This window comes from Pleurodeles waltl, chromosome 12 (assembly GCF_031143425.1).
Source record: "Pleurodeles waltl isolate 20211129_DDA chromosome 12, aPleWal1.hap1.20221129, whole genome shotgun sequence".
Lineage (NCBI taxonomy): Eukaryota > Metazoa > Chordata > Amphibia > Caudata > Salamandridae > Pleurodeles > Pleurodeles waltl.
In genome coordinates, this window is record NC_090451.1 from 687256822 (window position 1) to 687282440 (window position 25619).

The 25619-nt window shown below is 47.7% G+C and overlaps 1 protein-coding gene across 3 annotated transcripts in view; it reads left to right on the plus strand.

Annotated features, from left to right (window-relative positions):
* Window positions 1-25037, plus strand: part of ZBTB4 (zinc finger and BTB domain containing 4) — a 60047-nt gene extending 35010 nt beyond the window's left edge. For all 3 annotated transcript variants that reach the window (XM_069218732.1, XM_069218730.1, XM_069218731.1), the window contains exon 3: window positions 9823-25037. In XM_069218732.1, coding sequence (XP_069074833.1) covers window positions 9838-14619 — 4782 coding nt within the window. In that variant the 5' untranslated portion in view covers window positions 9823-9837 and the 3' untranslated portion in view covers window positions 14620-25037. The remainder of the gene's footprint in view (window positions 1-9822) is intronic.
* Window positions 25038-25619: the final 582 nt, after the last annotated feature.

The following is a 25619-nucleotide window of genomic DNA, read 5'->3' on the forward strand; positions in this document are numbered from 1 at the left end:
ATAGGGAGTGCCCAATAGGCAAGCCGTTGTTTACCCGAGCCTCTGAAAATGCTTGCACTGGGCTGCCTGGAGTTCGTGTTAATCAATTTCGGTAAGGCCCCCACTCTGCTCGCAACATACAACCTGTTTCAAGCCTTCTTGCACTGTCGGGCTTAAATAACATGTTTTTGTCCAGTTTTGGACAATTACATATATGCTACACAATATGATTGTCGTTATCTCGCATGAAATGTTTCTGTAGGGGGCAAAAGGGGGCAACATTGCATAACGCGCAGTTTCGCATTATTCCAATGTCGTGAATTAGCCATTTTATGAGTGCAATTGCAATTTCACTTTTGGCTTTCCGAAGGATACATTGATGATTTCAGAGGCGAGTGCTTGAGGCATTAGTACTCTGAGGGTTCAGAGGCCCAAACTCACGGCGCTTTAAAAGGTGCCGGGCTATTTGGGGACAGCAAAGTCCTAGCCCTCGCCCACACCCGCCAAGGTCTGTTAATGCCTGTTCAGTGGGTGTAAACCGTGCGCGCGTGGAGGGCCTTGCAAGCCCGCTCAGCCATTGCATCCTGGGAGTGCCAGCTCGCGCTCAGATCGCCGAGAGGCCTAGGCGAGCTTTGAAGGTCACTGCCCAGCTAGCCGCCCCGCTGTGGCTGCGTGGTGACGTCTGGCGCACCTGAACTCGCTCCCAGCGGCGCCGCCAGCGCCCTGTGTGAAATGTGCCAAGCCCTCCCCGTTCACCCGTTCCCCTCTACAGCTTGTCGTCGGGATCCGGCCTCTTCTAGAAATGCCCCACACACATGCGAGTGGCCACTCCAGTCCCGAGGGTGCTGTATCCTAGAGAAGTGCTGGGCGGAAGTCTCAGCAGCTGTCCCTGGCATGTTGGTACCAAGGCCAGTGCCCTTGCCATCCTGGTCTTGGGGGTCGTTCATGTAGCAAAAGCACCGCCCCTAAGGGCCATGTTCACTTTCTGCAGTTGCCAATATTTGCCCCTGTCCTCCGCCTCATCAGTAAACAGGAAGCTGTTGGTCTCGCTTTGAGGCCAGGGGTCAACGGTGATTACTTGTGGGGTGGGGGTGGAGGGTCAAAGGTTGCGTGATGTCACTGTTGCTTCTGCTGCTGTTTCAGGTCTGTTGAAACCTGTGAAGTTGAGGGCAGTTGCACCTTTGTTACACAACAGTGGAATTTGAACAGAAATGCGTCGGATTACCAAACCACCCTCCAGGACCCCGAGGGTGCAGCACAGTGGCTGTGCCCTGGGGGTACTGTGGCTGGCCCCGTCGCACGCAGTGCGACGATAAGGGGGACAGCTTTCTAGCGTCGCTCCCCTGCCTGCCCAAAAGGTGGTCCGGAGAGGCCTCTGTAGTGGAGAGGGTGGTCCCCAGCTGGTTTATGGCCTCCTAGGTGTTAGAAGGGAGGAGTGAGGCCGGAAGGTCTCTTAAGGGGAGACTTGGCAAGGCTGGGCCTCTTTGGGGTTCACGGCGTCGAAGTCCTACCCACCCACCCTACAGAAGGAGAATAGAAGGCAGGGAAGCGTGCATAGTGGAAAGAAAGGTCGGGATAGTGGTAACAGGAGGATAACATGCTTTTCTTTACAGGAAATTACAAACGTCGCAATGCGGAGTTACAGGGCGATCCTAAAGCTTAAAAAATAGTTAAAAGGCCTCCAGATGGTGATTCCTGGAGCCAAAAGATATTCCTCAGGGCCCTGGGAGCCTTTACGGCGGGGTCCTGGGATGACGCGACGGCGCTCCTCAATCCCGCAAGGGACAGTTGGAATCCTGAGCAACTGTGGAGACTGGCCTGGGTCTCGCTCTCTTAGTTTGTCATGCTCCTGACAAGTCAAAGTGGTAAACCACGATAAAGGAACGAGCTGTAAGATGCTAAACATGTTGGTGCAGAGAACACCAGACGTAACAGCTCTAGCTTTCTCAGGATGGGTGTCGGCCAATATTAATAAACTCATCTCCGACACCGGGATCGCCCGTAAGCTAACCCTACCTGTGAAATCAATAAATTGCGACATATTATACCCACAAACTTTGTCCTGGCATTATTACGTGCATGCATGGTATTGTGATAAACACTAATAGTACTTACCTGAAAGAGCTAGGGGTAGCAGCGCTATGTGCTGGTGCCCTGCGGGGGCGAAAGTCCTGTCTCCTGCGTCCTCCTCTGCCCCATCGAGAGCTCCTATTGGTAACAGTTTTCACTTGCCCACCCCTGAATCTCACACAGACCAGATTCCAGTGCTAATCTTACACCAGACAGCACGAGACTGCAAAGTCGAGAACCCCCTCCTGACGCTCGTCCTTTCATCACCCGGGGACCCAGACTCCCTGGTGAGTAATGCCTAACCCACTGTTCATGGCATGACTGACTGAAGATCGTGTGGGTACAAAGGTTTCCCTGTACTCGTTACAAATCTTCCCCAGTATTTTCAGTGTCGCCCCCACCCCCCCAGCACTGACAGACGCTGACATGGTCCACGCCCATGAAATCACCTACTCCGCCTGGAAGTGGACAGTTAGCAGGCAGGCACAAATCGTCTCCTTTGAGCAGGACATTGAAAGCACAGTCTTATCTCTGTAAAGCTCTTTCAGCCCCGACCCGCTGTAAAATCCTCTATCTGAGGCTCCTTACCTTACCAAGTGTGGATTTTACCCCGAGCTGGGCCTGCGGTGGGAAGACCGTCGCCTGCAGGGTCTGTAACTACCAAAACGAATCATGGGATCACCTTAGGGCAGAGGTCTCCAAACTTTTTAATGCCGCGCCCCCCCAGTTGAAAAATAAAAATCATTGGGCCCCCCTCAGAATTTTTCACAATTATTTTATAAACATGGCAATGTTTAAATATGTCTAAACCTATTTAAACATTGCAGTTAAGTACTGTTACCTTTTTAAAACTGCAATAACATGCTTGTGCTTAAAACAAAGGCCTGTTATCTGTATAATGTTTATTTTGGCCAGAGTCTGGGGCCCCCCCTGGGATCACTTCAGGCCCCCCTGGGGGGGCCCGCCCCCCAGTTTGAAGACCTCTGCCTTAGGGTGACCAGACGTCCCGGATTTCCCCGGACAGCTCAGTTTTTAGAGGAGTGTCCCGACACTTCTGTTAGTTTTAAATAGATGTCCAGGTTTTTGGGACAAAGGTCAGCTCATGTAGGGAAGCATAAGTAAAGTATGAAATGATTAAAGTAATTTATCTGTTACTGTCAGGCAATACAGTCCCCTGTCTGCTTCCAGCAGAGAGACGAGTGGGCAGCAGAGAGAGGTGGGTGGGGGCAGGTTGGGGGTGCAGGGTGGGTGGTAAAGCCGTAGCTAATTTTATATAAGGAGTCTTGTAAATGTGTGTGTGTATATATATATATATATATATATATATATATATATATATATATATATATATATATATATATAAACACACACATATGTATAGGCACACATTCACAAAGCTACACAAAAAACACCACAGGCCAGAAATAAAAGTGACAGTACAGTCTTTAGTCCTTCTTTTATGTCTGACCTGTCCCGGTTTTTGCTCCTCAAAATCTGGTCACCCTATATCACCTGCTCTGTTGCCGTCGCAGATTTGGTGAAGCGAGACGGCTTCTGCTTGCTCCTCTGTTCCGCCTGAAAGATGGCGCTGTAGGGAGGCCTCAGATCTGTGCTTTACGGAATCTTTCCCTGGGTCGATGTGCTGGACTAGGGCCATTTATGCACATTATCCGACAATCACTCCCTAATACTTGCTATTGTCAACTTTTAATCTGATCAAGTATCATAGTAGCAGGCTCTTGTTCTCATTATCGTAAGGGCCACACAGGGAGCTTTGTTGTTTTGGTGCTATTTTGACAGCTATTTTTATCATCTGACACCCACTCCGAAGCTGATGTCTTTATTTTAGTGTTTTATCAATGTCTTTCGGCTGCACTATTTATTGTCATGGCATGCTTCTCACGTGCATGTAATGATTTTAATTAATCACGCATGAATTACATAAACCCTTTCGCCCCACTACTGCTCCTTTTCTCCACAGTGTAAGTTTTGGAAGCACTGTGGGGCCATTGCACACTGGGAGTACATTGAGGTATGCATGAGACACCAATGTATACCCCATTGCAGGGCTACTGCTCCCCACTGTGACTCTGCGGTGTGGTTTCTCCCAGGCTCTGATTTTGCTCCTTTTGTCATGCACCATTCCCAACAATTCGCTCCCAGCATGTGTTCCTCTGCAAGTCTGGCTCCTGGGGCTGAATCCACAAAATGTGCTACGTCAATCACTTCCTGCTCAAACCAGTTTTCTGTGTTGTCCGCTCCGGTAAAGCAAGAAAACATTTCTCTGTCATTGCCCCCTCCCTGCTGGATTTTCTCTCTTTTTTTTTGTTTTTTTTGTTTGTTTTTTTTTTTGTTTTTTTTCTTATTCTTTTTTAGGTCTGTTATTTGATAGTGCAGCTTTCAAAGAGATACACTGCTTACAGTGTACATATAGTGGTATTTAGGTGTGATCCTTTCAACCATTGACTTTCTTTAACCAGTTGCTTTCTGCCAATGGATAGGGACTTTGTCTAAGTCTTGTCCCGGCCCAGTGGAGTATTCATCTCACACCTAATGCCATTGGCTTACTGGGTGTATCCTTCCGCCTCCACTCAAGTGCTTGTATGGATGCTCTACAAGGGACTATGTTACAACCATTAGTCCTCTTTATCCACTCCTGTTGGCTCCGTCTTGCTCTAATGTACTAATGCCGCATGTGTTAGCACATTAAAACCCAACCTATTGGCCTTGCCAGTGCTAGTTGTTTTGTTTTTACTATTCCCCCTAATACTAGGAGCTCACATTATGTTTTCAGGCAATAAGCTTTAATCGACATTGCTCAAGTCCATGTCGAGGTTGGGACCTCCCGGCCCCAGGATCTTCTAATCAAGGCTCATCAACAAGCATACCACCATTTGGCTTTACTGGATGAAATGCTGCAGGAATAAATCAGTGCACTATCCCCTCAGTGCCATCTATGAGTTAACACAAGTACAACGTGCAATCTCTGGGTATCACCTGTGATGTAATAGAAGGTGGCATGAGAGGTCATAAGCGGTGCATAGCGGGGGCGCAAGGTATAGTTAGCTCGGCTATCTATAACTGGTGAATTCCTGTTCTTTCTGAGTTTGAAACGTTAATGTTGGGACCGACATACTCACCTAACTATAATGTCACCTTAACCTTTGTTTTTTCAGTGAATTTATAAGTTTTTTTTTTTTTTTTTTTAACCTAAAACGATAATTTCATCACACCTAACTATAATGTTACTTTAAGCTTGTTTTTTTTCTTCAAAACTACATATATATTGTGTATGCAGATGTTCAGATTAAAATGTTATTTATTACCATTGTTAAATATGGGTAGGGGCCATGTAGTGAAGTAAAACCACATTGAGGAGGCCACCTGGTGATAAGCTGGGGTGTTTTCTTGCGTACAGTAGGTACTTGTAATCTATAAGGCATCAAGCATGTTTTTACTATGTCAGTTCTGATGTACAGTGGTAATGAGCAGCAAATTAACCAGTGCCCGATAGTAATAAATGTGCAGATGTGTGTTTAATATTGCAGTTCCTCTAAATATTAAGCCACAGATTTATTTATCTTGATTTGACTTTTTCAAGTAGATAGGTTTCATTTCCCATGAAATAACATGTTGCCTGGCACGCATTATTTTAAGTGTAGAAATGGAAGGGTATCATGCAAGTTAGACTTAGATGTAAATACTCAAATTCACTAAGAAATGTGTATTGTCTGATGAAAGCATTTAAAATAGCTGATGGTCTTGCTGCAGGCCACACCTTCTAAAAGGAGTGAAGAGCACACTGCACCTTTCATCCTTCCCAAATGAATAAAGGGCAGCCAAAGAGAAATGTATGATTAACTTTCATTTACAGTGCTTAGAAGCACTAAAATGACACATTCTACTTAAGGTACTCTGTAAGAGGCCATCGCCTGATGTCTTTGTCCTCACAACCCCATGGCGCCAAGGCCGTGGGAACGGCCCTGCCAAAACCACCAGACTTTGGAATCTGCCAAAGAGTGCAGCGTCCAAGCTGGTACAGGACGGGGCCTCTGCCAGTATGTGACATGTTAACCCAGGCAACTGCAACCCAAGGGAGCTGTGTCTTAGTCTGCCTGTACAATGTCTCATGTTGACATGGTGCGTTTGTGGTGATGGCCATTTTGTTATGTTATCTCATGCAGATTTGAAGCACGCACTATCACATAGGAGGGTGTTCTGATGCTGAGCAGGTGGGTCTAAGCACATCCAGGGCCTAGTGGGACTGCTCAAAAAGCCAGGTCTTCAGCTTCATGTGGAATTTTAGATGTGTGGAGGAGGCTCTTCTGTGTAGCATTAGGTCTTTTCATGCTTTTAGGAGTGATGTAGGAGAATGCTCAACCACCAGATCTGATTTTCCATATGCGTGGCATTTGTGCAAGTTGAAGTCCTGGACCAGTGTAAGTGTCTGGAATGTTTGTGAAAACAGGTGCAATTCTTGAGGTATGCTGGACCAGTGTTATGTAGTGCCTTGAAAGTGTGAGTGAGGAGTTTGTGTTGTGCTCATTTGTTAATAAGGAGCCAGTGGGGCTCCTTCAGGTGTGGTGTGACGTAAGTGTGGTGTGGGAGGTTGTGAGTGAGTCTGGCCGCTGAGTTATGAATAGTCTGCAGCCTTCTGGTGAGTTTGTTGTTGATCCCGGCATAGAGGGTGTTCCCTTAGTCCAACTTGCCTGAGACCAGCGCTTGTGTGACAGATTTCTAGGTGCTGATTGGGCGCTGTTTGAAAATCTTCCATAGCATCTCCAGAGTATGGAAGCATGTGGCAGTGCTGCCATTGACCAGGGCCATCATGTCCAGTTTGATGTCGATGATTATCCTGTGGTTCGTGGTGAGTGTGGGTGTCAGTCCCAGCTCTGTTGGCCACCAGGTGAAGTCCCACATTAATGTGCTTTACCCAAAGTTCACAATTTCGGTCTTGTCAGTGTTCAGCTGTGGCGTGACATGCAGTGGCGTAGAGTGCAGTGGATAGAGTGGAATAACATTGAGTGGCGTAAAATGGAGTGACATATAAATGATTTCCCTTACCTATCACCACTTTAATAAAGTGGTAATAGGCATGGAAAAACATATAAACTCTACTAGTTACCTTTATCTAAGGCCCTAACCCAGAACACAGCCAGAGTGTGGGGAAAAAACAACATGGCTGTCCTTTACGTTTGTAAAGGCAGTCATAGCCAATCATATTCTGCCTTGTTATCGGCAAGAATGGCAAAATTACTGTGATATACTGTGGCCTGAGATGTTACTATGTTTTATTGCCTTATAACTTTAAAAATACTTACCTTGCTAACCTCTGCTACCAAAAAAATCATCTACACACCATAAACTATTTGCCTGCCTAATTTAATTCAAATCTGACTGCACGTTTTCCCGCTACCCCAACTACAAAGTCTATGGAAAATGCAGCTTCTGTGTTTTTTTTTTTTTTCTTCGCTTTCATGCAGCTACTATACTAGTCCATCCCCTTCTTTCAGCCAGTATACTAGTCCAGCCTCTGCCTTCGGCTGGTATACTAGGCCGCCCCTTCTTCCCGCTGGTATGCTAGTCCAGCTCCATCATCAGATGCAGACCAACTTCATTTAAATTGTGCAGCTGCTGTATTATTCCTCCCATTGGTGGAGGTCCTTCACTAGTCCAACCTTTTTTTCTGTTGCTGTACTAGCCCAGCAATTCAGCTTCTGTACTAGTCCAGACCCTTCTTACTGCTGCTGTACGAGTCCAGACCCTTCTTACAGCTGCTATACTAGTCGGGCCCATTCTTTTGGCTTCTGTACTAGTCCGGCCCTTTTATTTCAGCTTCTGTACTGGTCCAGCCCCTTCTTTAAGCTGCGCTACTAGTCCAGTCCCTTCTTTCAGCTGGTATACTAGTCCACCCCCTTCTTTCAGCTGGTATACTAGTCCACCCCCTTCTTTCAGCTGGTATACTAGTCCACCCCCTTCTTTCAGCTGGTATACTAGTCCACCCCCTTCTTTCAGCTGGTATACTAGTGCAGTCCCTTCTTTCAGCTGGTATACTAGTCCAGTCCCTTCTTTCAGCTGGTATACTAGTCCATCCCCTTCTTCCCACTGGTATACTAGTCCATCCCCTTCTTCCCACTGGTATACTAGTCCAGTCCCTTCTTCCAGCTGGTATACTAGTCCAGTCCCTTCTTCCCGCTGGTATACTAGTCCAGTCCCTTCTTCCAGCTGGTATACTAGTCCAGTCCCTTCTTCCAGCTGGTATACTAGTCCAGTCCCTTCTTCCAGCTGGTATACTAGCGCAGTCCCTTCTTCCAGCTGGTATACTAGTCCAGTCCCTTCTTCCAGCTGGTATACTAGCCCAGTCCCTTCTTCCCGCTGGTATACTAGTCCAGTCCCTTCTTCCCGCTGGTATACTAGTCCAGTCCCTTCTTCCCGCTGGTATACTAGTCCACTCCCTTCTTCCCGCTGGTATACTAGTCCAGTCCCTTCTTCCAGCTCGTATACTAGTCCAGTCCCTTCTTCCAGCTGGTATACTAGCCCAGTCCCTTCTTCCAGCTGGTATACTAGTGCAGCCCCTTTTTTCAGCTGGTATACTAGTCCAGTCCCTTTTTTCAGCTGGTATACTAGTCCATCCCCTTCTTACCGCTGGTATACTAGTCCATCCCCTTCTTCCCGCTGGTATACTAGTCCATCCCCTTCTTCCCGCTGGCATACTAGTCCATCCCCTTCTTCCAGCTGGTATAATAGTCAAGTCCCTTCTTCCAGCTGGTATACTAGCCCAGTCCCTTCTTCCAGCTGGTATACTAGTCCATCCCCTTCTTTCAGCTGCTGTACTTGCCAGGCTCCTCCTTTCAGCTGCAGAACCAGTCCGGTCCGTGTTCTCAGCTGCTGTACCTGTCCAACTAGTCCTTTGAGCAGCTATACTAGTTCGGCCCCTTCTTTCAGCCACTGTACTAGTCTGACATCTTTTTGCAGCTGGCAGACTAGTCCGTCCCCTACTTCCATCTGCTGTTCTAATCCGGCCTCTTCTTTCAGCGAATGTCTGTCCGGCCCCTTCCTTCATCTGCTGTACTAGTTCAGTTCCTTCACCCTGCCACGGCTCTGGCTGCTCTCCTTCCTGACCCTTTTCATAGTCCACCCCCTACTATTCCAACCTCTGATCCTGCTCTTACATTTACCCCTTCCTGATACTGGACCCGTCTTCATCCCAGCCATCTTCCCTCTCCAGGTTTATAATTCCAACCATGAAATTGCGTTGGAGTGTACTGAAATGGTTGGCGCAGGGCCTGTGGGTCGGAGTTTAGATCTTGTTGTACGTCTACAGTCTGAGAAACTCCACATTCTGGTTTTTCCGTCCACAACATTTAAACAAAAAAAGGACCAGTATTGTTTTTGTTTAGAATAATCGGACACTCGAGTTCACAACCTTCCTGGAAAGTCTTGATTGCATGTCCTGATGGAACTGTCCGTCGTGGCAGAGGGAGACGTGCCTCTTGGAATATTGGGGAGGTTTCTAGTTGTCTTTGAAAGGCTACAAAGGTTGTGGCAGATTTTGCCCATATCTTGTAAGCTTGCTGTCAATGTCCCTAAAATGTTTATTGCACTGAATATACTGTTGGCTGGTAGATAGTTGGAACACGCATAGATTGCTATACAGTTGGAGAATGCAGGGGTGACCAGATGGCAGTGTTGCATCTTAGAGTACAGTGAGTTGTGGCACATGTATGTTGCTGGATGGTGACATTGACCCTGTCCCTTTCTTCTTTGTTACAGGCCTTAACCACCGCAATGGCTTCCATCATGGAGGTGCTGGACTCCAACCATCCCAGCTCTGTGCTTGAGAAGCTCAACGAGCAGCGACTCCAGGGCCTGTTCTGTGACATCACAGTCGTGGTGGAGGATACCAAGTTCAAGGCCCATAAAAATGTCCTAGCGGCTTCCAGCACTTACTTCAAGGCTGCCCTCTCCAGAAGAGCTTCCTGCTTCCCGGACTCTGTCCTAGAGCTTCCTGATGTGCCGGCTGAAGTGTTCGCCAACATAGTCAGCCTCATCTACAACTCCAGAGTGTCTGTGCAGAGTGCAGATGTGGCCAAGGAGATGACCGCTGTGGGGAAGCAGCTGGGTATATTGTGCTTAGAAAGTCTTGGTGAAGTGGCACATGTGCAGAGGACACAAGCACACTCCCCTGGAGAATCTTCCACAACTTATGGCACAGATGTTGCCACAAATCCCCAAGGGACCAAAGAAGGCAGCCGGTGTGGCCCTGACAAAGTGCATCAGCAGGAAGTCCAGGCCTTTGACGCACCTTGTACTCTAAGCCCCTCAGTTGCTTCCCAATCAGCATTGGTTCTCACTCCAGCCGTAGACCTGTCATCTCAGCCCATTGACTCAGACTGCACCCCAAACCCTCATTTCTCTCAGAGTCCTTGTCTCCAGCAAGACACAGCTCAGAATGATCCACCAACCTTTCCTCCCGTCAATCCGCCTGTCCAGGAGCAATGCACACTTGATAATGGCAACCGTGCAGAAATTCAAACGCTTTTGCCAGTCCAATCCAATGCCAGTAGCATCCCTGTATCAGCTGTGGACCTGGAAGCAGAGGCTGAAAAGTCAGCAGCGAGGATACTGTACACATTGGGTACCGTGCAAGCTAATTCTGGCAGTTTTAGTGACACCGAGCATGACGCATTGCTTAAGGACAACTCTGATTGGGAGGCTGAAGACTCTGCTGAGGATACTAGCGAACCAGAAAATTCACTGGACAATCCAAGGAAAGCAGGTAGACCTTCCGTCTTCCCCGACACTTTATTTACTTGTACCATCTGCAGCAGGTCATTTAGCTCCTCTACCGCTCTCGGCCTCCATGCTAAGTTGCACAGGTCAAGAAAGATCTTTTCCTGCAGCTACTGCAACAAGACTTTCATGCACATCAAGCGCCTGCAGACTCATGAAGTACTGTGCAAACAGACCAGTGGTTTTCCTGTGGAGGACAATGATGGCGCAGGCTTAGGAGTGCCTGATGGCATGGCAACGTCCCTCTCAACAGAGCTTCAGGGCCTGCAGCCACCGAAGCACTTGCCAGTCAAGAAGGGCCACGCCGGCCTCCTCTTCCGTCATCGGAGCTTCCAAAGGTTGGAACTTGGATCTGAGCAGGACCACTTTGTGAAGGTGGTTGACGGCCACATCATCTATTTTTGCAGCATCTGTGAGCGGTCTTACATGACACTCTCCAGCCTAAAGCGGCACTCCAATGTACACTCCTGGCGCCGGAGGTACCCTTGCCACTACTGCGAAAAGGTCTTTGCTCTTGCTGAATATAGGACCAAGCACGAAGTGTGGCACACAGGTGAACGGCGCTACCAGTGCATTTTCTGCTGGGAAACATTTGTGACATATTATAACCTTAAGACACATCAAAAAGCCTCCCATGGAATCAGCCCCGGACTCATATCTAGTGAGAAGACCCCCAATGGAGGCTACAAACCCAAATTGAATGCCCTAAAACTCTACAGACTGTTACCCATGAGGTCAGAGAAGCGACCCTATAAGACATACAGCCAGTCCATTACTGGGAACCTGTTGATGCCCAGCCCGTCTCTTCCCATGGATATAGGAAACTTGAAAAGTAACTTGGCACCAGCAATGACCATTACTGAAAGCACCTCTGCTGCATTGGGTAGCGTGGCATCTTCTCTCGACATGCCGGACGCCGATGGACATCTGTTGCAATCAGAGATGCCTCTTTCTTCGCAGGACAGCCAGCAGGTGTCCAACATGAGCCAAGAGGCTTTGGGGCTGCACTGTCTGAGCAGTGAGATTCAAACTAGAAAGCCTTTGCCGAGTATCATCGAGTCACCCCTTGAAGACCTTTTGCCACAAGACCAGACTGCCCAGATGGCTGCTCAACGAGGTTGCAGTGACGGGGCCATTCCAAGTGTCATTGCCTTTGGGCACTCGTCCTCTTCTGTGATTGTAAGCAGCGCCACCGCGTCTTCGGCAGCGGCCCCCAGTACGCAAGGGCCATCGGTCATTGCGTACAACAGCAAGTCCACTTCAAAGAATCCACCCATGTCACCTGCATCACTGTCTGTACCAATCCACCCAGCAAAGAAACCAAGTGTTAAGGACTGCAAGCAGACCAAGTTGTCCCCGTTGTCATCGGACCAAAGCTCTGATGAAACCGAGAGTGAGGAGGAGACAGACAGCGACCAAACCCCTGTGCACACCAAAGGAAAAACCATGACGTACACAGCCAAACCAGCCTATGTGGGGAATGCATCTGAGAGTCGAAATGCCACCCTGTGTCAGATAACGGTTCGGATTGGGGAAGAGGCCATTGTGAAAAGGAGGATCTCCGAGACTGATCTCATGAGAGACAAGAGCCCCAGCAGAAAACTCAAGAAGTTTAACTTGGGGAGTGACCACAGCCGGGGAGAAAAGCGTGGCAGAAAAGGAGGGAGGAAAGCCAGCTTCTCCCAAGCCCGGGAACTAGAACCCTGCAACGATAGTGACCATGACGGGGAGGACCAGCTCTGGCGACCCTACTACTCTTACAAGCCAAAGCGCAAAGCCTGCAACGTGCAGAACATGAAGTCCAGTTGGCGAAAGAAGCTCCATCACAAGCGATCATTGAAGAGGATGAAGAGGGTGAAGAAGGTGGCCAGTGACTCATGCATAGTAGAAGACCTGCCTGGCTTGACGGAGTCTGGGAACGACACCCCTGAGCAGGAGAGAGCAGATCTGACACCCTCACCCCAGCCCATTAGCCCGAAACGTCATAAGAGCAGTCGACTGTCGGATTGGAGATATGAGTGTACCACCTGCGGAAAGCGATTTTCAGCCCTCAGGAAGTTTCGGAAGCATGAGCAGACCCACAGGGCCACAGCCATGTTTCCCTGTGACCTGTGCATGAAAAAGTTCCCCTCACACCAGCTAGCTATAGAGCATCTAGAGACTCATAGCTCTGAGGCGGGAGAAGACTTCTTGTCTTCAAAGCCGGACCACCCTAGTTGCTCCGAGCTGGTCCCCTCTTTCAAAGTGTCTGCTGCCCGAGTGGGGAGGAAACCACTGGTGAAGCACAATTGCTCCTGCTGCACCAAGGTCTGTAAAACTGCAGCAGCCCTCACCCGTCACATGAAGCGCCACGAAGCAGAGAGGCAGAGCATGTCTGAAGCAGATGGTGAAGAGGGAAGTCAGGGAGCTGAAGATGGTCTGGACAGTAGTCTTGGTCAGCCTTCTCTCACTTCTGTCATTGCATTTTCCAGGTCCAATGATCAGCAAAGCCTCGGGACCCCACCACAGACAGTGACGGTGGAGGAGCCCCCCGACAAGGAATCTGACTACGCCCCAAATAGCCCTGCACTTCTTCCTGTCAAGGAAGAAGACCCACAGGAGATGCAGGTCTCTTCTTCCAGTGGGGAGCCCACTCTGGTTGGAGATGCTGAGGCTGAACTTAGCCCACCCTGTCTTTCTCCAATTAGTGGTACCGTCTATTCTCCCTGTGGACCAGGGGTGCCAGTGCCACACCGGCTAACACCTGTGGCCCTAGAAGACCCTAGTGCTTCCATATCTACGGCTCATGAATTGAAACACACAATGTGTGAGGAGGCGGAGGAAGAAGAACCAATGATCACTTGCCACACTATCGAAATCCCGAAAGAAGACTGTCCGAATGATTGGCTGCCTAGAAGCTCTCGTGATCCAGTGCTGAAAGGTGGTGACCCACAAAGGCCTCCATCCAGCCATCAACTAGAGCTAGTCAGACCTCTGGGTGTAATGGTCCAAGCTGCAGAGGGGCTTCCTCGGGAGGAAACACGCCTTCCTGCTATGAACATTGAAATGGTCCCATCCCCACAATTTGACATTCCCCATCCCTGTGCAGAAGACTCCTTTATGCGGCAGAGGAAAGCGTTGTCTACCACTAATGGTACCCCAGCCCACCAAGATGATCCAGAGTCTCCCAGGGGCACTCCTTCCCACAAATTGCATCTTGAGTCTGCTAAGGACCTATCTCTTCAAGACCCTCTGATTTCCCACACTGGGGCGCGGAGTGGCCAAACCCTTACTCACAAGCACTTGCCTTCCAAAATGGCGGAGGATTTCCAAGAGTCAATGCGACACAACATCCTTCTGGAACCCAGCTACCCTGTTCAAGAGTACCCGCTGCCCCTGCTTACACCAGGCAGTTGGAGAACCAGGGCAGAAATGGAAGAGAAGACCCTCTTGTCCTACCCTGCTCCTCTGCCATTCAGTGCCATGAGCAAAGCAGCCGAGGAAGCCACAAGCAAAATGGCCTTCTTCCCTGAGCCCTACCCATTTATGTACGGGCATCAGCTTCTTGCATACCCGTATAGTTTCACTAACCTGGCCACTCTTCCAGTCGCCTTTAACATGGTGATCCCAGATGACAAGGGCCAGCCCCTGCCTTTCCTGCCCAGCATGTTCGGCTACTCAGTCAACCCCTGTCGAACCGAAGTGCAGGAACCACCCACGCTGATAAATGGAAGGCCACATCATGGGAAGGCCACAGCAGCCAATCAGGAAAGGCTAAAGAAGGGGCGCATTCTCTGAGCACATGGACTCATTGCTCCGACTCCGCCTTCAAAAGCAACAAGTAGAAAAAACATGAGAAGCGCACATCTCTGTACAGTTAATGATGTTAAACTTGGGCCCTTCCCTTTTGACCCTTTCACACACCATTTTACCACACTTTTGCTGAAAACTCCAGAATTTGGTCCACGTGGTTCATGGAAGTATCTGCCAGAATCACTTCCCTGCCTATGGCTGGTGTCCACATTGATTCATGAAAACTCTTGGATGCTGTTAGCCATAACACACTGTCTTTGCTAGACACCAAGAGGACCACTTTCCCGGCTATGTCCAAGTTTGACACATAAGTCCACAAAGGCGTCTTTTTCAGGATTGTGCACCTTAATTCATTAGTTCTGAGAAGTTGTCTTTGTTGGCACTCTTAAAATTCTTCAAGGGAAGAACGGGCCAGATTGGACCTGCCCAAGGGGTTTATCCACCACCATCTAGTGTCAGGTCTTTGAAAATACTGATGGGCCACAAATTAGCTGGTTTTGTAGTGCCCCAGCATTCCAAGTTGCACTAGGAGCCCATCTTTCTTCCGTTTCAGGGATACAGGGTTCACGATGCGTGCGCTCTTTAACCTAGTGAGTTAGTTAGAACCTATCCTGTGATACTCCAAAGCCTCACCAGGCATGCACTCTTAGTAGCCGAGTCCCAGGCCTCCCCAGGAATGCACATTGGTACACAGCCACACTGTGTTCTACTCCAGCATACCAGGAAGCGCAAGGAGCATGCATATGCCTTCCACACACTCCCCTAAACTTTATGCATTGCTGGTCTCTTCATGTCTCTTACCTTGCTTACCAGTGCGCACCGGTAATCTCCAGGAGAGTGCGCACTCCTGCTCCTTGATACCCCAAATATTCCAAAATCCAAAGGTCTACTAAACCCATGCCAATGCATGCGCACCTTACAGCGCGTCAACAATCCCATTGACCAGGTATATGTGCACAGTGGGAAAGCACATATGCCTAGTTCAAGATCCCTCAATTGTCCTCCAGCTCAAGTGTCCTGAGGCTCATCCTCTTGCACACAGCCATTACTGTGCATTAGCAATCAGGGAGACACCAAGGTTCCTCCCATACGCATTCCCCACAAATATCTAAATGTATCAGGGTCCCACAGTTCTCCATGCCCCTGATCTTGGATGTGCACTTTACAACGCCAGGCTAAGCACATGCACGTATTAAGTTGCAGTTGTTCCAAAGTCTGTGTCCAGGAGGCTTGTGCTCTTGCACAGCACCTTATTGTGCTCCACAAATCATAAAGCACACACGTGTGCTTGCCCCCAATCACCTGATATGTGCGGCAAACTCTGGTGGGTCTGCCCTCTTGCACCACGCACCTTACTACTTACTAGGAATTGGTAGGGGAGTGTCCTGCAGTGCCCCAAACATTCCACATTAAGTCTGCATTTTTTGCACCTTAATAACTTCCAGTGTTCCAGCAATCATCTGGTGGGCGCCCATGTGCCCTGCTCGATGGTGGTCCAAAGATTCCTGTGTGTGAGGATTACCCAGGACTGGATGTGTCCTTACTTGCTCCTCACGACATTCAAATGTTCTGTAACTCACCAATCCTGCGTTCTTACCCCTAGGACTACAGGTGTTACGTGGCCTACGCTGTTGACCAGAGGCAATGGTCATACATGGAACGCTCCGTTAAACCCATGTATTCAAGATTCTCCGACTGTGCGCTCTTATGCGATCTGGACAGTCTTGTCCGCTGCCCACAAACATAGACTACAGTAGTTTCAGGTTTTATGTTGTTTCCTGCATTATGTAACCATCCTAGTGCTACATTATGCAGAGCTTCTTGTTAACACAAAATGGCGCCTGTAGAGTTCCCCTTGCCCTCTGATCCCTGGAGCCAGTCCTAATTGTGCAGCCTAGAGGCGACCAGAGCTGGAAGAGGTGTCCAGTGGCTCCACTTGGGAAAGAAACAACGCCACCTTGAGTGCACCAGAGGTCAGTGCCCGTAAAATAGCTGAGAGATCTTTGGGAAAGGACCACAAGTCCTTTGATTCGCCGCCCAGTCCACATTGTACTTTGGCAGTAACTCCAGGTGAGTGTGAGGGTCCTGCTTAGGTATACTTGGTTCACTAGAAAGGTGATAAGTATAGGGGCATGTCACCGGAGTAGCCATGTTTGTTTGGGAACAGTGATGCAATGCATCCTCAAGTTAGAGCTGGAAAGACAGGGGAGCGATGGCTACCCGGTGAGAAATACGAGCAAGGGGAGAGGCTGGGAATGTGAGGTGCAACATTTTAAAGGTGTGTTGGCTGCTGATCCCGCTAAATGGTGACCACCAACGAACCAGAGTGTGCAAGAGTTAATGGACCAGAAGTGTAATAACTGGGAGTGTTCGTCTAGTATAGGGACCAGGAGTGAGAGTTCTGAGGAATTACAAATAGATGCGCAGTGAGAGCAGGAATGTGAGAACTACGAGAACCCAGGGAAAAAGAATGACAGCTGTAGGGTGAAGAGTGTGAGACCGGCTGAGATTTCATGAGTGTGAGTTGAGTGGCACGGAAAGTGCTGGGTATGAGGCAGCTACAGCGTCAGAGGTGAGATCTGGAGTGTAATGGGCGAGTAATGATTGATGGGAGAGCCAGAGAGTGCAAGCCCATGGAGAAGACATGTGAATCTGACGAGAGTCTAGAGGTGTAGTAAACTACGAAGGATCAGGAGTGTGTGAGGGGAGAGTGCTGAATGGAAGAATGTGTGAAGGGATGGAGCATCAACCTGGTGGTAGAGAGACTGGAGTGCAAGAGGTGAGGTGTGCAGGTGTACATTCTCTAGGCCCGTAACGGTGGCAGGCGAGGGACTGAAAGTGTGCAAGTTTAGGGGCCAGAGTGGGGGAACCAAGAGTGTGAGGGTTCTGAGACCACAAGGGTGAGAGTTGGGAGGCCAGGGGTGTAGGAGCCGAGCTAGCAAGATTGTGAGCATGTTGGTAATGGCCCTTTTTGCAGGGTCATCCCCAGTCTTTTTGCCTCCTTTCTCCTATTTGGTCTGACCTGTTTTTGTTGGCTTTAGGACTCTGAGCACTTTACTACTGCTAACTAGTGCTAAAGTGCATATGCCGTCTGTGTAAAGTGTACTGTTGATTGGTTTATCCATGATTGGCAGCATATGAAACATGAGTGTGAGAGCTGAGCCAGCAAAATTGTGAGCATAGAAAACATGAGTGTAAGAGCTGAGCTTGCAAGATTGTGAGCATAGAAAACATACGTGTGACAGTTGAGGTACCAGGAGTGTGGAAACGTGCTGCCAGGTGTGTTTGAGCTGAGGGAGCAGAGGTGTGACAGTTGGGTGTGCAGGAGTGTGGAAACGGTGCATCCAGGTGTGCTTGAGCTGAGAGAGCAGAGGTGTGACAGTTGGGTGTGCAGGAGTGTGGAAACGGAGCAGCCAGGTGTGCTTGAGCGGAGAGCAGAGGTGTGAGAGTTGAGGTGCCAGGAGTGTGGAAACGAAGCAGCCAGGTGCGCTTGAGCTGAGAGAGCAGATGTGTGACAGTTGGGTGTGCAGGAGTGTGGAAACGGAGCAGCCAGGTCTGCTTGAGCTGAGAGAGCAGAGGTGTGACTGTTGGGTGTGCAGGAGTGTGGAAACGGAGCAGCCAGGTGTGCTTGAGCGGAGAGAGCAGAGGTGTGACAGTTGGGTGTGCAGGAGTGTGGAAACGGAGCAGCCAGGTGTGCTTGAGCAGAGAGAGCGGAGGTGTGACAGTTGAGGTGCCAGGAGTGTGGCAACGGAGCAGCCAGGTGTGCTTGAGCGGAGAGAGCAGAGGTGTGTCAGTTTAGGTGCCAGGAGTATGGAAACGGTGCAGCCAGGTGTGCTTGAGCTGAGGGAGCAGAGGTGTGACAGTTGAGGTGCCAGGAGTGTGACCGATGAGGAAGCAGAAGTGTGAGATTAGAAACCAGTAGTGTGATGGTAGTGGGGCTAGGGGAGTGAGGGACTAGGAGAGGGAGGGCCAATGGACCAAGAGCGTGAGGGCCAAGGGGCGAAGAATGTGAAAAATTAAGAACACGGAGTGCAAGAGCTCACAACTGTGAGAGATGGGAGGCCAGGAGTGTGAGAGAAGAGGAAGGAGAAACATGACCCTAGAAACCAACAGTGTGAGAGTTGAGGGAGTGAGTATGTGAAAACCGATAATAAGGAGTGCTGGAGCTGAGAGTGTGAGAGTTGAAAGAGCAGGAGTCTAACACATTAGAAACCGGGAGTGTGAAAGATGGAGGACTAGGTGAGCGCCAAGAGGCCGTGATGGGCCAAACAGTGAGCTATGATTCCATAACTCCCTGTGCTGTGGATCTGTCACTCTTAGGCACTTTATGCCCATGGTGTCCCCCACCTCAGTCCAACATGAAAGGACCCCAGCCCCTTTTGAGTGGCCTAGCCAGAATCTGGGAGGCTGTGAGAGATTTTCTCTGATTCTTGTTTGAGTAAACCTTCCATGTGATCTTAGCAGCTTTATTGAAAATGTAGGTTATCCCAAGCTGTAGTTTGAAGAAAGCCTTGATTTTTTTTAATTAAAGACAGAAAGTAGAATATTATGCTTCCGTCTTCCCTTAAGTGTAGTTGTCAAATTTAAGAAAGAAAATACTATGCTACCCGGGGATGATTGGGTCAAAAACAATAAATGCAAACTCCAATATGCAACCTGGAAGTCACACTTAGTGTATGCTCGATTAGCAACAGCAACATCTCTTGTCGGCTGTGTCCAATAGCGGAAACGAGAACATTAAGACTCCACCCTGCAGTTTCAAAGCACCATCAGGCGTTGCCGTTGACTATTGAGCGCGAAGGCGAGAGAGAGGATATTTATGAATGCACGTGGAGGGTATTGCATACCAAGAGCAGTACACAGGTGGAATACTATTTGCCTCTGTGGATTTTAAAGATATGTGGACTTTTCCTGTGCAGCCAGTTAGGACACTCCCCCTTTTATGGCAGGACCAGAGTCTCCTAGTATCCTTGCTTGAAGGACATTGACGACCCCCTAGAGGCCTGTGCCAGGGGCTTGTAATAGAGTGCAGAAAGTACAGCCATGGGAGCAGCTTGCTGACCTGAGAATGTCCTCTAACTTAGCTGGTGTCTGGAAGGCCATAGCCACTGTTGGTCCTCAGGTACAATGAGCCTTGAACCTGCCAGAGTGAGCATCCTTCGGACCCATCTGCAGGAGACGGAGATCACGCAGAGCTATGGAAGTTGACAGAAGATATCTGTGTGTCCATGAGAGGGCACAGAGGATTCATGCGGAGTCACAGGCTTTCAGACATTTTCTAAAAGCTTTGGTGGTCAGGAAAGCATGGATATGCCACACTCTGTGTACCAGTTTTTGCACTTTGGAACATTTTGAAACAAGCCCACGTAAGACACAATGGTGCAGCTGAAAAATCAAGTGCTCTGATGTCAAATGGAATTTTGACAGTCATTGAAATATAAAATGATAGTGTGTTTTATTTACACTTTCAACCATAGGCCTTTCGTGACAGCTTATTAAAGAACGAGATGGGAGTGATGAGAGGGAGGGAAGATAAGAATGAAGGATGAAGTAATTCAATAGAGGAAATAGGAATCAGTTTGGAAAAAAAACTGAAAAGAATAGGTTTCATTTTTTTCGTGTTGATTATCCCTTCTACTTAGATTTTGATTAGTGCGGCTTTCTGTTCTCCTTTGAGCAGGGGTACTTTTGTTGCAGTGGTCCTGCTTTTTCGTTGCTCTCCAGCTGACTCTCAAGGCTTCTACTAGAAAGGGCTCCATTCCTATGATGCTTTCTTCATTATCCTGAGCCTGAAGGATAACCAAGGTTAAAATTAGCCTCAGTCCTTCCTTCGGAATTAGGGCCATATTGTACGTTTGCAGATTTAGTGGTAAGTTCTGCAAAGTGGAAGGACGTGGTTAGGGAGCCTAGTCTGCAGCCAGAGCTTGGGCATGCTGATGATTTTACGTGGGAAGTTTTGACCATAAATTCATTAGCAGGAAGGCTATCTGTCGCTGCGTGCAATGAACAGTAGCCTTTTTTCTGATTGTGATATTTGTGGAGAGATAGTTGGCCCATGCTTTGATAAAAGTGAAGAATTCTGGATGGGGAACTCTTTTTTTCCATTTCAGTGGTGGCGCCATTTCTTGAGCAATCTTCTCCCATAGTTGTTGATTCAGTAGTGCGTTAGCACTGGTTTTTGCTGGTTTTTGTACAGTCTAAAAGGGGCCACAAATTCTTAAAGTTTTGAACAAGTGAGAACTTTACCTGGGTAGTTCCTGTGGGATTCTTGTTAGGATCTTCGTGCATGCTCTGTCAGTCAAATAATTGGACTTGCAGAGTTTTCTCTTGGAGGTATGCTACAGAGAGGTACTGGCTGCTCTGTCTTTCATTGGCTAGGTCTACCTTCAGCTGTGCCTTTGACTGGTGGGGAGATCCATAACTTTTTACACCAGCACCTCGCTAGCTTGCTGTCTGCAAATTTCAGCTCTGTAGCGTATCATTCCTTGCCAATATTGCAACACGGTCGCATCCAGGTGCTTGTAGGTTGTACCAAAGACAGATATGTGCGGCTTTCCTATGGTTGTTGGTTTGCATAACTCCCTTTTATCACATGCACCCCAAATCTGGTATTCTGTTTTGTCAACTGATCTTGAGATGGCGGTCATCGCAATATTTTTCCGCCTTGTTTCATTGGACTCGAATGGTACTTCATGTCCTCACCAGAAGAATAGAAGAATGAGGTCATCAGTTTTTCGGAATTTTTTTGTTTTCTGGGTTTTCATCTGTGTGTATTTTTGGTAGTTCAGCTCATCTCGTAAGAGATGCTTTGATCTGCTAAAGAGCAGGCATTACAGGACTTCGGAAACTGCTCACGACAAAAGGACACCCGTCCTTTAAAAGAAACCCTAAAAGGGAACTACTTCTGGCATTCAGATGTTTACACTTGCCATATACATGAAAACAATTTGTAAAAGAACTTATCCTTAAGAATATATGAAGAGTTACAGGGAGAGGCAGAATTTAGCCATCAACTTGACTGCAAGCAGCAAGAACAGAGGCATTGCTTCTCGTAGGGGACTGCACTCTATTCCGTACAGTTGGTTTTTGCGGCTGCTGGAGAGTCTGCTTATTGGTAGTTTCCCCCCCTCGAATCTGTGGGAATTGTAGTTTTATCTTTCATAATCTTCACTCCTATTCCTAATAAAGGCACAAAATAAATCCTATTGGGATTCTCCAGGATTGTCTTAAAATACTACTTGCTCAACACATCCCGGAGAGGGACTGATGCTTTCTCTTCCTTAAAGTAAGCTTCCAACCTACACTGTGTAGCTCCCACAGATGCGCTGTACTTCCCTTTAAAGATAATTTGCCCAGGAGAGAGCTCTCCACCATCAGATTTAGGGCCTCGATAGGTTTGCCACGTTATTTGCTACGGTAATATCTGTTGGACACCGGAATGTTGAGAGTGCCATTGAAGACAATTGAGTGGCTGAAGACCAATAATGGCTGGAATGGGACTTCTGCTCCAACATTCCAATGCTTGTCTTTTTGTTTCTCCCGTTTTAATTTTGAACATTCTATCCTGAGCGGAATGTTTTAATAGCCTTATAACTCTTCTACCTCTATCGATTGGATACATATCGGTGAGTTATGGCTGCACATTGGCTTGTACGCTCCGAAAACACGGCTATGAGAGTGATGGAAAGGAACACCTCGGAAGCACAGACTGCCCTCAGTGAATTTTGGGCCATAAGCCGTTGTTGCACCAAAGGCAGAGAGTGGGACAAATCTCTACCGGCCACCTCTAGTTGTTGAGGGTGTGGACATGTTATCGGGGGCTAACGCCCTCTGCGTCATAGAACACACAGGCAGGGTAGAGACTGAAACAGGGGGAGGCAAAGCACAGCTGCCCTGGGATCCCATAGGTTTGGCTCCTCCAGACAAAAGGTACCTCAGATGTTGGGATTTGTAGTCCCATGCTTACCATAGGAAACGTGAAACTGCTAATTTTAAAACACAAAGTGGTGTTGGCTGAAAGTTTCACACATGACATAGGACTACTTAACAGCACTGGGCAAAGCAAGGTTGGGTCTAGTATAAATATCTCCGTGATACAGAAGGCTGCTTACAAATGTACCTTTCTGTTCTGCATATGGGGTCCTGGTCACCCTGAAGTGAATGTTTGCCACTGCCCCGTCATCTCATGTCCCAAATGTGAGCCCTGTCCTTGCACTGCTCACCATGTCCTATATGTCAGACATGCAACTGCGATCCTTGGGTAATGAGTGACCCTGTCAGACAAAATGCACTATGAATGAGTCCCATCCTTACCATAGGAAAGGTGAAATTGCTGAGTGAGTTATTGTCTTCACACAGCTCACCATGTCCTGAATGGGAGAAACTAGTTTGCAGCTTTTTAACATGTTCTGAATGTCTGCTACGAACTTCACCGAGTCCCTAGTGTGAGACACTATCCTCACTCTGCTTACCTGTCCTAAATGTGCAGTGTTCTCATCTCCCTCACCCTGTCCTGAATGTAAACCACTGTCCTTACATCTGGCAATATCTGCTGCCTCTAATGATCGGCAAGTGAAAAAAGTGCAAGTTATGCCTTCTACGTAGGGCCATGATGTGGCTCTTGCTGTAATGCAGGCCTGGTGAACAAGGCAGTGATGGAGGACAGGTTAGAGGCCTACCCCTTGTAATAGAGGCTGGGATATGCTTTTTTAATCCGGACAGGTGATGAGGGCCACAGCTATAATGTGGGGCACATCTATGCCATTACAAATAAATCATTCACAGAGAAACCACTACAGAGGACAGCTACTACAGAGAAATTAATGGGAAAAAAAACACTACAGCGAAGGAATGTTACAGAGGTACAGGTATAAAGAAACAACTAGAGCAAAAAGATGTTACAGAGATAAGTTTTTTAAAGAAGCCACTGGACAAAATCTGAACCAATACTTTTATGGATATTAGAAGTGGGTAGTAAAAACTGCTGCAACAAACTCCTTTACAGGAAGCCTGTATTTAATTCACCATCTTCCAAGTCTACCATGAATGTAAACTGAACTATAATGCTAACCATTTCCTCTAACCTAACTTAACCTTGAAACTTACACTGACCCTTATTCTAAAACAAATCCTTCTAAATCAAAACTGAAAGCCTAACCTTATCCCTTGGACTAACCTTCACTTTATATCTTAGTAGAAAGTTTAACTTTTTTGTTTAAAATGAAGATTTATTATTTTTTAACAAATATCAAAAATATATTTTGTTTAGTAAGTTTAGTTTGTGTGGTTTTTAAATGTTTTTCCTTTCCTTTGGAATATTTTCCTTTGCAGAGAGGATTTCCCCCTCACCCTTCCCCCTCCTTAAAAAGGGACCACTTTCCTCAAATAAGGAAGAACTGACAGTATTTAGAAGTGTGTTCTATACCTGGGGAGAGATGTGAGCCTCGGCAGTGATGGTAAATGACAGAAGCTGGGCATGTGCCTGGTTTAGGAGGATGAGTGAGTGAAGTAAGTGCCTGTAGAGTGGGACAGGTGTGAAAAGTAAAAGATGTGCCTTATAAATGATGTCTGGAGTGGCGAATGCTTTGCGGTGAGGACCAAGTGATAAAAGGGAGCTATTTTAACTGAAGGGGACCAGGTGCGCGTGGTGCCTGTGTGATGAGGAAGAGAGATAAATTAACCAACCTGCTTTGTAAGTAAAGTGTTTGCATCTCATTCAACAAGGTACAGGTGATTGAGCACCTCTCGCATTGAGACAAAGGTAAAGAGCTAGCCACCTTTTGTGGATCTGTTTCTTTTCCCTGGTTTCAGCTCCCTACATTTCTAGTGGCAGAATGTCCCATTGTGACCCCTCCCCTTAGTACTACAGAGGGGAGGGAAGAGAGGAAGTAATGAGGAGAGGGCTTTTCATTAGCTCCGCCTCTGGCAGTCTGAGTGACATGACCATAGAGAGAGTGCAGAGCACCTCTTCTTTAGAAGGGAAGCCTGTTGAGCAGACAGAGAGGATCCTGGTCGATAGACTGTACGAGCCCAAGTATTGGGGCACTGTAGGGAACCATGGAGTGACACTGACTGTTGGAAGTTGACTAAGGAGGGCATGAGGGAGGGAGATTCTAGGTAACGAGAGGTAATGAGGTGGGGGCCGCCGACATGTACATAGGCCACCCACCTTGTCTGACTTTGCACTTTTTCCAGGGCGTCCTGCGAGAGCCACCCTTTGCTGCTGAATGTTCTTGTCCAGTTCCAGAGGCACCTTCTGTTAGTCATTTGCACTTTAGAGAAGCTGTATCGCAGTCTTTTTACCGCGTGACAGTGTGGAAAATCTGTACGTAGAGATATTTATCTTTCTGCATCTGTGTGTACCTATAACTTCAAAAATAAAGATCGCAGTATGTTCCACTGAACTGCCTGTGTTTTTTTTTTTTCCTGCAACTGAATTTGCCAAAGAGCGTGAACTACCACCAGTACTAATGAGACTGACATTGTGATCTCCCACAGTCACTGAACCATGGGTCACAGTATTTTGGGAGCTCCCTAACAAAAAACTAGAAACCATTGTTGATTTACTAGTCACACCAGCAGCTAAAAAAAAACGTACATTTAAAAAAAAATTTAAAAAAAAAACTCCTTAACATGAAAACATCCTTAAGAAGCAGAGAATAAGTCACCCCAAAGGCACCCGGAAAGAATAAAAAAAAAAATCCTTCCTTGCTACTAGTGAATCCTTTTTTTTTTTTTTGTCCCTCCTTTTTGTGTTTTGTTTCCTCCCCACAGGGCTTCACCCAAGTACTGTATCTTTACGCATTGGTTGTTTATGTTTTGTTTTGTGAGACTACTTTTTCATGGTTTCTGATTGGGTTACTGTTTGCCTGTCTTCGGTGGGTGCGTGCATTCGCCTCTAGTGCCGTTTCTTCTGGAATTCAAAAACTGAGATCAAATGTCAGACTCGCTCCTAGCTTCATCTCTGTTGTTTTCTTTGGATTCCT